The sequence below is a fragment of the Seriola dumerili genome, unplaced genomic scaffold (assembly GCF_002260705.1).
Source record: "Seriola dumerili isolate Sdu_G_001 unplaced genomic scaffold, Sdu_1.0 BDQW01000068.1, whole genome shotgun sequence".
NCBI lineage: Eukaryota > Metazoa > Chordata > Actinopteri > Carangiformes > Carangidae > Seriola > Seriola dumerili.
The window spans coordinates 11,027,395-11,042,443 of NW_019174323.1; the positions used below are offsets into that span (position 1 = coordinate 11,027,395).

At 37.9% G+C, this 15,049-nt stretch overlaps 2 protein-coding genes across 2 annotated transcripts in view; one reads left to right on the forward strand and one right to left on the reverse strand.

The window, feature by feature from the left end:
• Positions 1-4,953, reverse strand: part of LOC111220272 (alpha-tectorin-like) — a 17,350-nt gene extending 12,397 nt beyond the window's left edge. Inside the window, exons 1-9 of the mRNA XM_022743300.1 lie at positions 4,897-4,953; positions 4,232-4,303; positions 4,062-4,085; positions 2,876-2,991; positions 2,172-2,450; positions 1,975-2,070; positions 1,672-1,837; positions 785-1,182; positions 92-668 (exon numbers count right to left, since the gene is read on the reverse strand). Of these exons, the coding sequence (XP_022599021.1) occupies positions 92-668; positions 785-1,182; positions 1,672-1,837; positions 1,975-2,070; positions 2,172-2,450; positions 2,876-2,991; positions 4,062-4,085; positions 4,232-4,277 (1,702 nt within the window). The 5' untranslated portion in view covers positions 4,278-4,303; positions 4,897-4,953. The remainder of the gene's footprint in view (positions 1-91; positions 669-784; positions 1,183-1,671; positions 1,838-1,974; positions 2,071-2,171; positions 2,451-2,875; positions 2,992-4,061; positions 4,086-4,231; positions 4,304-4,896) is intronic.
• Positions 4,954-10,168: 5,215 nt separating this feature from the next.
• Positions 10,169-11,597, forward strand: LOC111219620 (neurexophilin-1-like). The gene is made up of 2 exons (XM_022742334.1): positions 10,169-10,228; positions 10,860-11,597. Exons 1-2 carry the CDS (start codon positions 10,169-10,171, stop codon positions 11,595-11,597), a joined length of 798 nt encoding a protein of 265 aa, XP_022598055.1.
• The last annotated feature ends 3,452 nt before the right edge of the window (positions 11,598-15,049 follow it).

A 15,049-nucleotide genomic window follows, 5' to 3' on the forward strand; every position in this document is an offset into this window, starting at 1 on the left:
TTTCTAGGTACAAGCAAACAACATTGATACTGACATCAAGGACATTTTGAAATTATATTATGAAATAGTGTTGAATGACTGACAGACTTACCACAGAAGTCACGTCTCCTCCAGCTTGGCAGCTGGACACCATTCTGCTGACACTGACTTGCATAAACATTTAGGGCTTGGCACAGAATGGGCTGATAGCCTTGTCCGACACACAGATCATACACACAACTCTGTACAAATGTTTGCGGTGGAAGTCGTAGATGGCAAGCAGCAAAGGGTCCAGAACTGCTCTGGAGGATACCACAATGGTCCGCATTGCTGTATAAAGCTGTTTCATGGTCAGTGCAGGCAGCACAGTCCAGGCCTCCACACCGCTCGTCACATCCAGGCTCATCGTCCCCTGATACTTTCCAACTGTTGGCAAAAACTACATCAGAGCTCACAACCTCGCCTTGGGGCGTTTGAAAGTCGTCCCCAGGGTGGTGGTTGAAGTTTCCACACAGGCCACATGTTGCATTCTGGTAAGTGTGGGGCAAACTGATTCTAACATAATGATTTGTGTCGTAGGAAACTACCAAGCCAAAGTCAGTACTGATGACCACAGAAAAACCTGACTCATAAACTTGGATGGTGCCATTGTGAAGGGAGAACGGAGTGGCTGCAAAGTTTCCATTAACCTATCAGAACAGAAACAGGCAAAGACATTGTTGTAAAAAGTATTAACTACATAAAAATATAACAGGTATATACTGTATATAACTTATTATGAATAAGTGAAGTTCTCGTTGCTAACCTTAGCCTCACTGCGTCGTCCTTTGACAAGCTCGATAGTCTCATTATAGACATACACTTTGACCAGTCTTGTCCAGGAAACGTGAGTGCTCCCCCGGTGCTCATTCTTACCCTCTACACGATAGTAGGGCAGCCCACGACCACACTGTTCTGAGAGAACGTAGGTGCAGGTGCCCTGAAAGTGAAACAGTGTGCCATCGAAGGTATAGTAATGTGGATCACCACTTATGGTGCAGGTGCGTCTCTGCACTGTCTGGCAGGTGAACTGAAAGGAAGTTGGCCGGCAGATTTGAAAGGAGCAGCGTTGACTGACACACTGCAGACCTGCTGAGGTGCAGGTGCACTTCTCTGTACATGCACTGTCCTCCAGAAACGAGTCACCCAGCTGCACGGATTCACCTTTGAAGAAAATAATAGAAAGGTTGTTTGGAAGGCCTTAACTTCAAAACATAAATACTATTAGTATTTTAACCATTTGACTCTTTTAGGTTGTCAGGACATTTTTACCATGACTTTTAGAGCAAACAGTAGACTGGTGACAAAAAATGAGTGGAAGAAAAATCCCAGCTGTCTTGTAACAGGGATGTCCATGCTCCTGCTTGATCTTGTAGGACAGATGCCCTACTTTTGAATTTTGATTACTGCTTTGACATACCAATACAAATAACAATACATTTCTACATTTTTTAATTGTACTTTCTACTTAGATTATCTTTATATCAGGATATTTCTATGTAATAGTGCACAGTACGGTCGGCTATGTGCAACATATAACACATTAATCAATAGTCAACAATAAGGACAGACGTCTCTTTTTCACTGATCACATATCCACATTAGTGTAAGAAAAAAAGTATCTATAGTGATCACCCTTGGTTCTGCTCTTACCATTGTAAGTGCAGCCTCTTGATCCATTGTCGGTGCGGAACGCCCAGCGACCGGGTACATTGACATTGCTGCTCAGGCGGAAAACTGAGTTAATGCCTGTTGCATTACTAGCAAAAGATCCCGGGATGGTGAAATGGTGAGCAGAACCGACTGTGTCATATCCAGCCTGGAAATACATGTCACATAGAAATATTATAATATATGTTTTTTGTCTTTGAACATTGGCATTGCACCATTCAGTTTTGAATACAGCTTGGACACTTTAAAACACCTTTTACAATTTGGTTCTTTGTAGGCTCTCACCTGTATATTGCGAGTTGTTGCAGCTATTATCCCATAGTTCATCAGCACAAATGAGTAGTGGCCACCAGAAATCAAGACAGCTTGGACGGTTGTTTGCTGAAAAAAATGTACTTGTGGTTAGTCAGATAGTAAATATAGCAACAGGCAGACACACATACAAATATATGAACTTCCCCATTTAGAACAAGCTGACTTACTGTGCCAGTGGTTGGAAAGTAAGCCACCTGATACCATGTTGCAACAAAGACCCAGTTGGCATTAAAGTGCAGTCCTGGGAAGTAGGCATTAATGTCCTGTGTAGCTTGTTGAAGGACATTGCCGTTGGTGTATTGGTTGTAGATGACCTGACCATTTCCTCTGTTGTCCAGATCTGTCCAGAATGGGGCGATGATGTCTCTGGATCCATGCAGTGGAAACTGTTGAGGTGTGTAACGGTACCATGGACTAGCAAAGGTCAGGTGTCCGTTGTGGTTCATCTGGAAACACATAAACCAGTTCTCACTAAGCAAGAATAAGTAAATGACTACGACAGTCTGACAATTGCATAATCAAATATCAACATATTTATTGCCACAGTATTTTACAGAATGACCATGTTATGGATGTAACAATATTTTGACAACAAGTAACTCCAGTAATTCTTTAATATTTGTGACATTTAGGTAAAGTTGAAGTTAAATATGAATTAAGCTATGTTTCACAAAATATTCTTTGCTTCTCTAATTCATTTTATTTATTAATTAGTTTCATTTATTTATTATTTCATATTTAAAACAAAGTTCTTGTGTTGGAAGTGATTTGCTGACAAGCGGATGAAAATGTGATTCTTCCACAAAACATACCAGAAAAAAACCTTAAAACATTACGGATGTTGCAGTCTGCTAAAACTATTTTTACATACATAAATCTGATTGTATGAGTGTCCGAAGTAAACGAAAGGTCTCTGCAGGACAATCCGTGGAGAACTTCCATCGTCTGATCGAGAGCTTGTTGTTCCAGAAATTAGGTAGAGGGGTCCTAGAAAGAACAAAAGATGTTTACATTTAAAAAAAGAGAAGAATAAAAGATACAATTAAAACTAGAATTACTGCCTCGTGGTGCCTCCGCCAACCAGCCAAGTTGCAGAAAATATGGTCATAATCTCCCCTTCCTGAGTTACAGTATTGCATAATGGCCAGAAATGTTTTTGAAGAACATTATGATGTCACAGTGATGTTGACCTTTGACCATTTGGATATGATATGCCCATAAGGATTTATCACTTCATTGTATCCTTACAGACATTTGGGTTAACGTGTGTCATAATTAGCATATGAATTTGAGAGCCACAGTGTGCCAGAGGTAATGAAATAACATCTGGGCATTACAGAGATATTGTGTTCACAAGGCCAAAACCATGTTTTGTGAGGTCATCATGACTTTGACCTTTGACCACAAAAATTTGATCAGTTCATCTTTGAGTCCCAGTGAATGCTTGTGCCAAACAATGTAGGTAAGCTAGTTCCAGGGTCTTGATATTGTGCATCCCGTCTCACTTTCATGTCTTACTGGGACACGTCATGGAGCTGAGACATTGTTAACAAAATTTGTTTCACCTCTGGTAGGTCAAAATGTCTGCCACGAAAAAGGCCCATGTCAAAAAGCTATTTAACACACCCTGAAGATCTAGTTTTGGCTGAGTGTACTGTACAGTGTGTTGGTATGCCATGACAGCATGGTTGGGTGTGGTAATAGGTGCAACAGAGCTCACTTCAGACACATCCCAGGTGCAACCAGAGGGGGCAGTAAAACACTGTAGAATAAGCAGCCAACTCTTTGGCATACCGCAAAGGAAACTACTACCTCTAGTGTCAAAGTGTGGTATCGCCACAAACACACACTTACCTTTTACTGTGCTATATCAGTGTCAAGTGCCATTTAACACTGTCAGGGGATGTAAATTGTGAACTATTGTGACAGAATTCATGTTCTTTCCTGTGAAGTGTTACATATTTCAAATCTTGAAAATAGAGCTTCTGATTTTGACATATGGCCTGTGAAAAATATGAACAAACAAAAACTAAGAGGTGATCAAAGCGTCAACTTACCTGCAATCTGAGGAGCCACCGTACCTGTGTCAGCAAGTTCATAAATATAATTGGACAAAAATCAGAGGTTTTTAACATCAATAAATAAAGGTCAGTTAGTGAATTTTTGTAAATGCTTCAACAGAAATAAAAAGGGAATTTCAATGGATTTGATTTAATTAAATACTTACCTAACATCCCCAGAAGCAGCAGATGCAACATGATTTGACATCCCATTTTCCAAAACTCAAAATTCAAACCTGCTAATCAAACATAATGATTAAATTCCAGTGTGATAAAAAAAAAAGCAGACAGAGAGCGCATACCCCACAAAGGATGCCTGTAGTCCTGTAAATTGGTTTTCAATGGCAAAAGATTTAAATGCGTGATGATCATGAGATCTATTACATGTCCATAGTACAGATTATTAGCAATCATGTGCAACATTTTTATTCATGCAAGTACAATGAAGTACAACTTCCAAAAACAAATCACTTGTTGTTTGGCTCAAAGCGTTATTTCTTAAGTCATATTTTAAATTAATATCATGTTAACTGTCAAACAGGATTTTAAATATCACTTATGTTTCTGAAGTCATAATGGTAATAAAAATAAATAAATTTAAATTTTGACAATGTCAGATGGCGGTATCTGTTAAATCAAAACATTGCTTTATTAGATTAAATTCATTGTCACTGCAGAGTGCAGCCGTTTATCAGACTGTTGCCTTCAATAGAATTGAAATGATCACTTAATAGTTATTACCAAAATTCAGATACAAATAAGCTATTGCTATCATTATGAAACACAGCAGTTTGGAAATAATGTTTCACTTAATAATAAATAAATTAATTACCTGCTCATATGTGATGCTTTAGTTTTTTTTATCCCTCATCCAAGCAAGACAGCAGAGCTGCAACAAGGCTTTATATAGTAATAGCTGGCACGGTCCCATAAATCTGTGGTTTGACCAGTTACAGGTGTATCACATGGATTAAATCTCATTGCTTCCTCATAACAAGTGAACCAAACATTCCATTGTTCATAGAGAATAATTAAGGTAACAGACTGTGCTGAGCAGAAATGAAACTGGGATGTAATATGTCTACCAAAGTCTTATAGTTTTCCTATAAAACAGTAAAAATAACAAAACAAAAATATGAACTTGATTTTTGCAATACTGCTCATTTCAGTCTTAACCTCTGAGAACATATAACCTGCTTTATGTTGTAATTTATTGCTTTCAGTCCCTCATGTTGCGTGCGTTATCAGAACATCTCATAAAGGGCTGGTTTGCTTAGATTACAGAGGAACATATTATCTCACTTATGTTTAGTGCGATCTAGAAAGTTTCAGTTTTATTTGCTCATGTTTGAGATATCCATCTCTAAGATTCCTCACTTCAGCTTTATTTTTGAAAATTCGAAAAAAAAAAAAAAAATCAAAAAATGTATTAAAAAAAAACCCTACTGGTCTGAATAATCTGAAGATTGTGAACAGTTTTCATGAGGTGTATTTATTCAGGAGTTAACAGTTCTAGTCAACCTCATTATTTTAATCATGAATCTGTGGGGAAGCAGATCATTAGAAGTGTTAAGAGGTACTGACTTGGAAGTTACTGACCAACAACAGATGTGAGAAGACCTTGGATCTATTTTATCTGTACAACATAGCATTATTGTAACATGACATATGCAGTAGAATTAGTCTGTACTGACTGTTTGAGAGAGGGCCAAAGCCATCTGAATGAATTGAATTTCCAATCAAAGTGAAGATGCAGGTACAAAAATATGACATCCACAATAAAACGAGTCCTATATTGACATAACCTAAAAGGGTGCTCAACAAGGAAGAAGCCACTGCTCCAAAACCGCCATAAAAAAGGCAGACTACAATTTGCAACTACATCTTATTTTCTGGAAAAATGTCCTGTGGTCTGATGAAACTAATATTGAACTGTTTGGCCGTAATGACCATCATGTGTTCGGAGCAGAAAGGATGAGGCTTGCAAGCTGAAGAACATCATTCCAACTGTGAAGCACAGGGTTGGGGGCATCATGCTGCATCATGCTACAAACCAGATGGTATTATCAGGAAGGAAAATTATATGGATATGTTGAAAACGTACAAAAATGACAAATGGCAAAATATCTCGGATCAAATGGATTTGATGTGTACACAACCACACACCATGATATTTTCTCTCCATGCACAGTCAAGTGTGTAGAAATTCTTATTGATGTTTCTTGTGTGTTTTCTTCCTCAGCTTGTGCAACTTGTAATTCCCTACTTCCTTCTTAATCATGGAATGACACACTGTACCCAAATGAACCAGTTTCTCAAACTGAAAGCTTGACTCATAAAGTATTTTGCATGATTATGAAAACATTTTTATACAACATCCTTATCTAATACTTATAAAGTAATTGTTCCATACACATGGTGCATGAACATGAAATAGTATAACATATGTGAGTACTATTGTAATTTTGAGTTGTCATTTTTGATCGATGCAAGGAATACACGCTAAAGAATATAGACGAATGTGATTTTTCTATTATGAGCTTGTTATATTTTTGTATTGGTCTCATATTATCACTACACATTACATTCCTGTATATCATTTTCTGTTAGTCACTTAACCGCACAAGCCATTTTATTTGCTCAATATTTGCATGAAAAATCCTTGAAAAGGCACCAACACCACAAACAGTAGCTCACAGCTAGCAGCTACACACCAAGTGGTTTTGCTAACTGTGAAGGCACCCACCTGTCACTCAGAATGGCCATTCCCCCAATTACTTAAAACCCTAATAAAATTTAAATGGGGGAGTTATACAAAAATTCAACCCCATACAGTTGTTATTAAGTGAAAAGGAAAGTAGCTGAAGCTGTTTGTATCAGCCTGTAAACATGTTTGCTCCTGCTGTAAAGTTGGGCATTTTAACATGGGAGTCTATCTGCATTGACTTGCTTTTGGAGCCAGCCTCCAGTGGCCATTTGAGGTTTTTGGATTTGTCTTGCAGCCCCAGAGGTTGCTGTTTGTTTCCAACAAGCGTTTGAGGCATGGCACACAACCAGAAAAGAGTGGATTCCCTTCATTAGACTTATAGCAAGTCACTGCCCCAAGTGACAGAGCTCAAGAGATAGATAAACAAGAAATAGAAAAAACAAGATTATACTGCATCAAGAAACTGTGCCGTTGATACTCTGAAACCTTACTGTAATCAGGAAAGAGAGGCATGTTTTTTGTCACAGTGAAATTGCAAAAATGGTTCATATTTAACCAGAAAACACCAGGAAGGTCAATCAAAATGTTTGTTTGTTGCTGATGTGATGCACAGCTTTGGGTCCATTTAGTAACAGCCATAAGATCGGTCTCTAACTTTGTCCTGATTTGGGAGTGACATCCGATCATCTTTTAATCGTCTTCCTTACCGTAAATCAGGGCTTAGAAGCAGAGAAAAAAGCAAAACCTGCAATTAGACCTGAGCCATGAGCAAAAGTAGATTGAGGGAGGCGGAGGATTTTCCAAGTACATGTTAATCCTGGAATCAAAAAAAACAAAAAAACCCACTGCACGTGAATGAATTAAATTACCTCTACTGGAATCATGTTTCTTCTTTATCTTCAACTTCAATCAAACACAAAATTAATGTTTTAATGTGTATGTTGATAAAGTGCTCCAAAGGTTTTCGTTTGTCTGTTATTTGAAAATTTGTTTTACCTCAGTCACTAGAAATGATTCACATGCTTATTGTCTCAATTTGTCAGGACCTGCAGCTGTAATTATAGTGCAACTTCCTGGTTGCTATGAAAGTAAAAGCTTGCAAACATTTACCTTTCTTTTGTTTAAGTAACAGGTAAGTAACAATCAGAAATTTGGCAGCTGTAGGGATGTTATGTGACTGTTGGTTCAGTTCCATGTGAAAATTTCTTTGCACCTGTATAAAAAGCATGCAAAGAATTTAGAAGATTGTGCGTCAGTAGCTGCCAGTGGTGTGGCACAAAAATCTGGGCCCTGTGCATATGCACCGTGAGTGTGCCACATTTCTCTATTAGTATACCTGTCACATAAAACAAAAGTGGAACTTCATCGTGCAATGACTTTTACAGATAGGCACGCAGAGCCAAGACCCCACCCCCCAACTCAGTGTGCAATTCAGCTGTTTACTACACCAATGAGAAAAATATGGTCCAGACTGAAACATACCTTTTTGTGACAGCAGTAGTACCAATGATTTCTCTCTTAAATTCAGGGCCTTTCCTGTGCTGAAAGTCTCTCTCCTGCACCTTGATGCTCTCTGCCTGGACATCTTCACCTTTCTCCTTCCTGGTTGAAGAGGTATTCGGATTATTATTCTCACTTGACACTAAATATATCAAATGTGCAGTATGGAGGCAGAAAATATCTAAAAATTACTCCCACTGAAAATATTTACCATTAACTGACAATGACACACTCCAGTGACAATGCAGAATACTGTATTATCCAGTGTTATTTATCTTTCCCGGCTCAGGGTCTGGACTTTAGTTGGGAAGCAGAGACGCAGGAACTTCGGTCTTGAGGAGCTGTAGTTGTAGCATAAACAGCCTAAAGTGCACATACATCGCACTGTACATTCAGAGCTATACTGCTAACTGCTAACGAACACGCTAACTCTCTGCTGCAGTCGCCAGCATCGCCACTCTCTCCCTCTCTCTCTCTCACTCTTTACAAACTCACAACATATGTATCGAGCTATTCCTGGACAATAATATTCTGTCTCAAACTTCTCAAACTCACTGTGGATCTTGCACAGAGATGGTAAATCAGTGTATAAATCCATGGTCTACTTGCTACTGCTGCCTCATAACGCTTCATGCACAAGTTCAGTTTCCACGTCTGCACATGCGAATTAATGCAATATCAGTTTGTCAAGCACACTTCGGCTATTGCTAGCCATCCGTCAAAGAAATTAAGAAATTTGCAAAATTAAGGTAATTTAATTTAGAAACTTAAAGGCACAGCTTTTTCTTATATATTCAGAAAAGGAAGCCACAGTATCAAAGCTATTAGAACAGGCTTGGCTAACGCCCCTGCTCAAAAAGCCTTCACTCAACACTGCCCAACTCGAGAACTATAGACATGTTTTTTTAGTTCCATTCTTACTGTCTTATCTTACAGTCTATTGAAAGGGCATTTTTCAAACAGGTCTCAGAATTCCTCTCTAGGAACGCCCTTCTTGATCCAAATCACTTGGATTTTAAGAGCAGCCACTCTGCTGAAACGACTGTTGTCCTTGATAGAAACGCAGGAAGGAGCAACTTCAGAATATAGGAACATTGCTACATCTAAGCACACTAATTCACTTGATATGCAGCAGCAGACTAAGCCACTGCATCACGGCATCACAGTTTGATCCAATTACCCAGAATCTATAATTATCACTGATGTATACCATGGCCAAGTTTTCTGATTGGTTGGAAGAACAGTTTAACCGGACACCTATGATGGAAATTTCTGCTGTTCTAAATTAATGCACCAGTATTAAACTAAAGACAGCAGCAGCTGAGCCTCAACTAGAGACTCGCGCAAGTCATCTCTAATTTGGCTGCACTATATAATCTGGCCACAAGATGGCAGAATTATACTGTCCTGTTTGCCTCTCAAACACAATGAAAGAAAAGCAAATTCTCTATTTAATCAGCGTTAAATACATATTTTACTCACCCAGAAGATAATGTCAGATGATTTTCACTGACAAAAACAAAGGGACAACTACAGGCATGAGATACAGTGTGATAATGTTAGCAACGTTAGCAATGTTGTGTGTGTGTGTGTGTGTGTGTGTGTGTGTGTGTGTCTATGTGTGTGTGTGATTGGGCAGGTGGGTGCATGAGACAGAGGGGGTGACAGAGAGAGAGAGAGAGCAGACACAGCAATACTGAGTGTTAAAAATCTCCAGATCTGAGAAAGCCTCAGTGTGTGTGCGGTGAGTTGAGGCTGCAGCACACAGGTTTAACTGCGTGTTTGTCCCAGTGTTTAATGAGGATGCAGCCACTCAGCATGGACTTCCAAAACTTAACTCGGCCTGAATGAACTTAACATTAGAGTGGATGGATCTTCTGATAGGATTTTATGAAACATGGAGATGCTCGCCAGTCATTGCTTTGTATGGATACTTCTGAAAGGAACCATTTGTTTGGTAAGTAAAGAACTGAAGGCACTGAATTCTAATTAGATGCACATCACATAAAAAAAATAGTGTATTTACTCAAGAACTTTTGTTGTGAAATACTGCCATATTACTTGTTACTTTTGCAATTATTTTCAGATATATATTACATAGAATATTTTTTCTTTTTCCTATGAGGTTCTAAGATGATTAGTTAAGTTTGCAGTTATACATGCCATTTTAAGCTCATCAAATATGATGCATTTTTAGAATCTAATCTAAGAGTATGTGTGTAGTTAGACCGCCTACAAGATTCTTAAATGCCACAGCATAAATTTAAAAAAAAATTATTTTTATCTATTATTCACGAGGAGCTTTTTTATTTTTGATTCTAAATTTATTTTTTTTTGCCATATTTCTAGAATTAAACAAATTTTGAGAGTAAAACTTTCAGTTCTTTGAGAATTTTCAATCTCTGTGTTTCTCATTGTTTCATCTGTTTGGCAGTGGTTTACCACATAACATATACATATATGCTTTGGGAAATGGAATAATTGTAAACTGAACCCCCTGACACACTTAGCTTTTCTGCTCTATTTCTCTTGTTAATATACTTCCAATTGTACTCAATGCCTAACTTCTCTCATGGTTTTCTGTCTAGTTGGTTCTTGGGCAACAACATCATGGTGATTTCACCTTTGACAAGAGGGCATCGTCTGAAGTCAACAAAGATCAAGAACCTTCTTCACAGAAGAACTGGGCACTTCAAACTCGGAGTCAAAACACCAAACTACCAATCAGTCCCTTCATCCCTCTTTCAAAGCAGGGACTTTGGGAAATACTTGGAGGGAACTCACAGTCACACTCCAACCCATCTTTAAAAATCAAGCTTCAGCCCATCATGAAAGTTCATGGAACGTCTAAATTCGCCAGGACATTCAGTTGGGGGGACTTTTACTCAAACATCAAGACAGTCAAACTGAATTTGCTGATAATGGGTAAGATCGTGGATCACGGGAACGGCTCTCTTGGAGTCTACTTCCGCCACAACTCCACCGGTGTAGGCAACGTCTCTGTCAGCCTTGTCCCACCGATGAAAGAGGTGGAATTCGACTTGGAGCGCCAAAGTGTCGTCAACCCCAAAGACTCAAAGACATTCAACTGCAGAGTGGACTATGAGAAAACTGAACGAAACAAGAAGGTGATTTTGTGTAACTACGATCCATCAAAGACGTGTGCTCAGGAGCAGACTCAGAGCCACGTCACCTGGATGTGCTCCAAACCTTTCCAGGTCATCTGCATCTACGTGTCTTTCTATAGCACAGACTACAGACTAGTTCAGAAAGTCTGTCCAGACTACAGCTACCAGAATCCAGGTGCCTACCTGCCCACAGGTTAAACAGGGGTCAAGCCAAAGACACTGGAGAATAATGTTTCAATAAATCCACAAAGATAAATCCAGTTTAAGAAGCTATGAACTAGTCTGACAGACTGTTTTGGACATTTTTGAAGTGTAGCATTTCTCTAAAAAATATTATTTTGAAGTCTTAAATTTTACCAAATACAGTAAAATATATGATTTTAGTGCAATATATTGCTTGTTGTAGACTACAAGAGCTGTATTAGCCTGTTTTTGTTCAATGCATATAAGTTCTGCAACTAAGGATTATTTTTGATTAAATAATCAATTAAACAAATTGTCGATTAACTGATCAGTCATTCATCAGAAAAACAGATTAACTCATTTTAAAATTGATCAATAGTTTCTGTTATTTTTAAAGCAAAAGTTGTTCAAAAAAAAAAAAAGTCAAACATTTTCTGGCTCTGGCTTGTCAAATGAAAAACTTTGCTGGTTTTCTTTGTTAACAAACCAAATATCTTGGGTTTTTGAAACATGACATTACAAACAATACAAAGTTCAGCTTTTCTTCTTTTTACTGACTGAACAATTAATTGATTAAAAAAATAGTTGCCAGCTAATTTTCTATGGACCGATCAAATAATCATCAATAATTATAATCAAGTAATCTTTTTAGCTCTACACATAATTCCTTCCATAATGCTTTCCTAAAATTAGACTATAGAACATTTTTTGGGTTTGTAAGGGCTAATATATTGATTCTCTAACGTCTTAAATGTTAAATTTTGTCAGTCTTTGTTCATTCCTTGGTTCTTGTAAAACACTGTAGTTACAAAGAGAGCTACCATGCATTTGTAACGTTTATTTTGCATTTACCTTGTACACTTTGGTCATATACCATCCTCGTTCTCTCATGTATTTCCTAACACTGTACTGTATTTTCCCCAATAAAAAATAAATACCATGAAAAACAAAAAAAAGAACAGGTCCTCTAAAGTTCTCTAAACCAAATGGGCCCGCTGAAGCGTCACAAGCAAGCTTTCTATTTCATTTAAGAGCTTTTTCTTACTGCATTTGTTCTATTTGGTGCAATCAGTGTTTGGGGCAAAGCTTAAGGAGGATGTTGATTCATGATCCTTTAGTTTGAAGTTTAGTCCTCAGGTAGGCTGTAAATAACAAAATGTACTGGTTTTAACAGGTTATTAATATTACAAGTTAACCCCATTAGGAAACCACTATTTCAGCTGGCTGAGAAAGTACATTGTTTATTTCACCTACTAATTAAAATGATTGATAATGATACCCGTGTACTTATCAATTAGCTGTGTGATGACCTAGTCCTGCTGAACAGAAATGTGGATGTGGATGTATTAACCAGGCTGCTGGTGTGTGTGTTTGAGTGGGTAGGGGTCGGGGTTAGAGTGGTGTTTCAGGGGGCCTCGGGCTCAGCAGGCGGGCCATGCTGGGAGTTTAAAAGATAAACGTTTCTGAGCTGCTGTCACTTGTAACGTGGTCACTGTGACCTTTTCTCCTGAGTGAACAGATGTTTAATGAACTTAAGGAACTTTAATGAACAAACGCTGCTAACTGGATTATGTAGGTGACAGACGTGATAACCTAACCACATGGCTGATGACACCCCCAATGAAGGCTCATGCACCTCAGTGATCACGGTCATTCACGTACTACCTCTGCACCACAGCTGTGTTCAGAAACCGCTGGGTTGTTTGGATACCTAAACTACAGACAAAAAGCTCCTGTTAACAGCTACAGCTGAACTACCATCAGCCAATCAGCCAAAGGTCTGAGCTTCAGCTGATTGGCTGCACAGGCCGCTTCTATTGAATCAGCACCATTCTTTGTACCTATATAACAGTACTTAAATGTAAATGTAATTCGTTGCATTTCACTACTGTATGTCTGTTGCCTTCCACTTGAAGGCGTAGGCAAGTGTAATGTAAGACAATAAATAATATAAACAATACAAATACAAATAATAATACATTAAACAGTACTGTACCTGTAGTTTTTTAGAAGGTACCTGCGTGTCAACAATTTCATATCACCCAAGGTACTGCATGTCGACATTAGTGATCTAAGTATTCAGACTGTTTAGTTAAGTATGAGCATCAATAGTACAATTACAAAAAAACTCTATTATTGCAAGTGCATTGAAAATGTCACTTCAGTATAAATACACAAGTACAGTAGTACAAAAGTACTCTTTATGCAGAAAAGTGGCACCTTTGACTGCTAATCTATTACATATTTTATTTTTGTATTATTATTACTGGTGCATTAGTGTATATGTAGCATATTGCTGTTGTAGTTGGTCGAGATGGAGCTAATTTGAACTACTTTATATTCTGTTACGTGGTTTTATCCATATCAAGGTGTCGTATTTTATGAGGTGATCACTTATCACACAGTAAGTAGTAAATAAAACTGTCAAATAAATGTAGTGGAGTACAAAAGTATTTCCCTCAGAAACACAGTGTTGTAATACCCCAGATTTGTACCTATATCACACTACCTGAACGTTAATGTAATTAGTTGCATTTCTCTACTGTATGTCTGTTGCCTTCAGTCCAGTTTTCACACTTTGAAAAAATGTTTTTTATCATCCACTTAAGAACAATTTCACCAAAACCAAAGAAAGAATCTCAACAAACATATTCTAATGAGGCCCAGTGTCCTATGAAAATGTTCATGAAAGCAGAAGTTGAAGGAAGCAGGAGAACCTCTTCAAGGTTAATACCAAGGACACCACTGGCGGCAGCTTTTGTTCTCATTTCAGAGGTAACCATCGGTTTCTGTAAGACATAATTAATTTAAAAGGGTACTTTGAAAACACTTACCACTTGGGGAAACAGAGGCTCAACTTGGGAAACGTGATAAGAGGAGTCCTTGAGGATTCTGAAAAAGCCATCAGAACAACATTAAGTGTTTTTAAATGACCTTCTGGGTTTTTCAAACATTGCCAGCTAATTATCTTAGAGAAATTGCAGGTTTCCTCTGTGACCTCACTGTATGCTAATACTTGAGAGTCAAACCAGGGCTAGGACCGTATATTCTTCTTCTGCCACTGTAAAAAAGTAGGAGTTAATGTTTTGGGTGATGCAAAAACACGAGTGGTGACATATTATTTAGTATTATCTTACAGTTCTAAAAAGTGACCTTCATCAGGGAGCATTTCAGGAATGAAGAGATGAATGTAAAGATAAATTATACAGGCTAACAAAATAAGAATGCCCACATTTGTTCATAATTAGATGAACGCCACTGAAATTGAATCATTTCCATGAATTGGATTTCTTTTATGAAGCAAAATACAAAATGCAACAATTTCAAAGGTTCTCTGTCCTGCACAAAAAAGAAGATGACTTTTTCATCGTATGACTTTTTCCCTGAAATGTCTTCATTCCCTTGATCAATTCCAAATGAAGCTCAACATAATAAATTAAATGCAATCACATAATTCATACAAAAAT

What these genes read in the sequence shown, in the direction of transcription:
- LOC111219620 (XM_022742334.1), top strand. Translation starts at nt 10,169, where the DNA reads ATGGAGATGCTCGCCAGTCATTGCTTTGTATGGATACTTCTGAAAGGA. An exon ending in TGAAAGGAACCATTTGTTTG is followed by an intron (nt 10,229 to 10,859) that starts GTAAGTAAAGAA and finishes TTTTCTGTCTAG; the next exon opens with TTGGTTCTTGGGCAACAACA.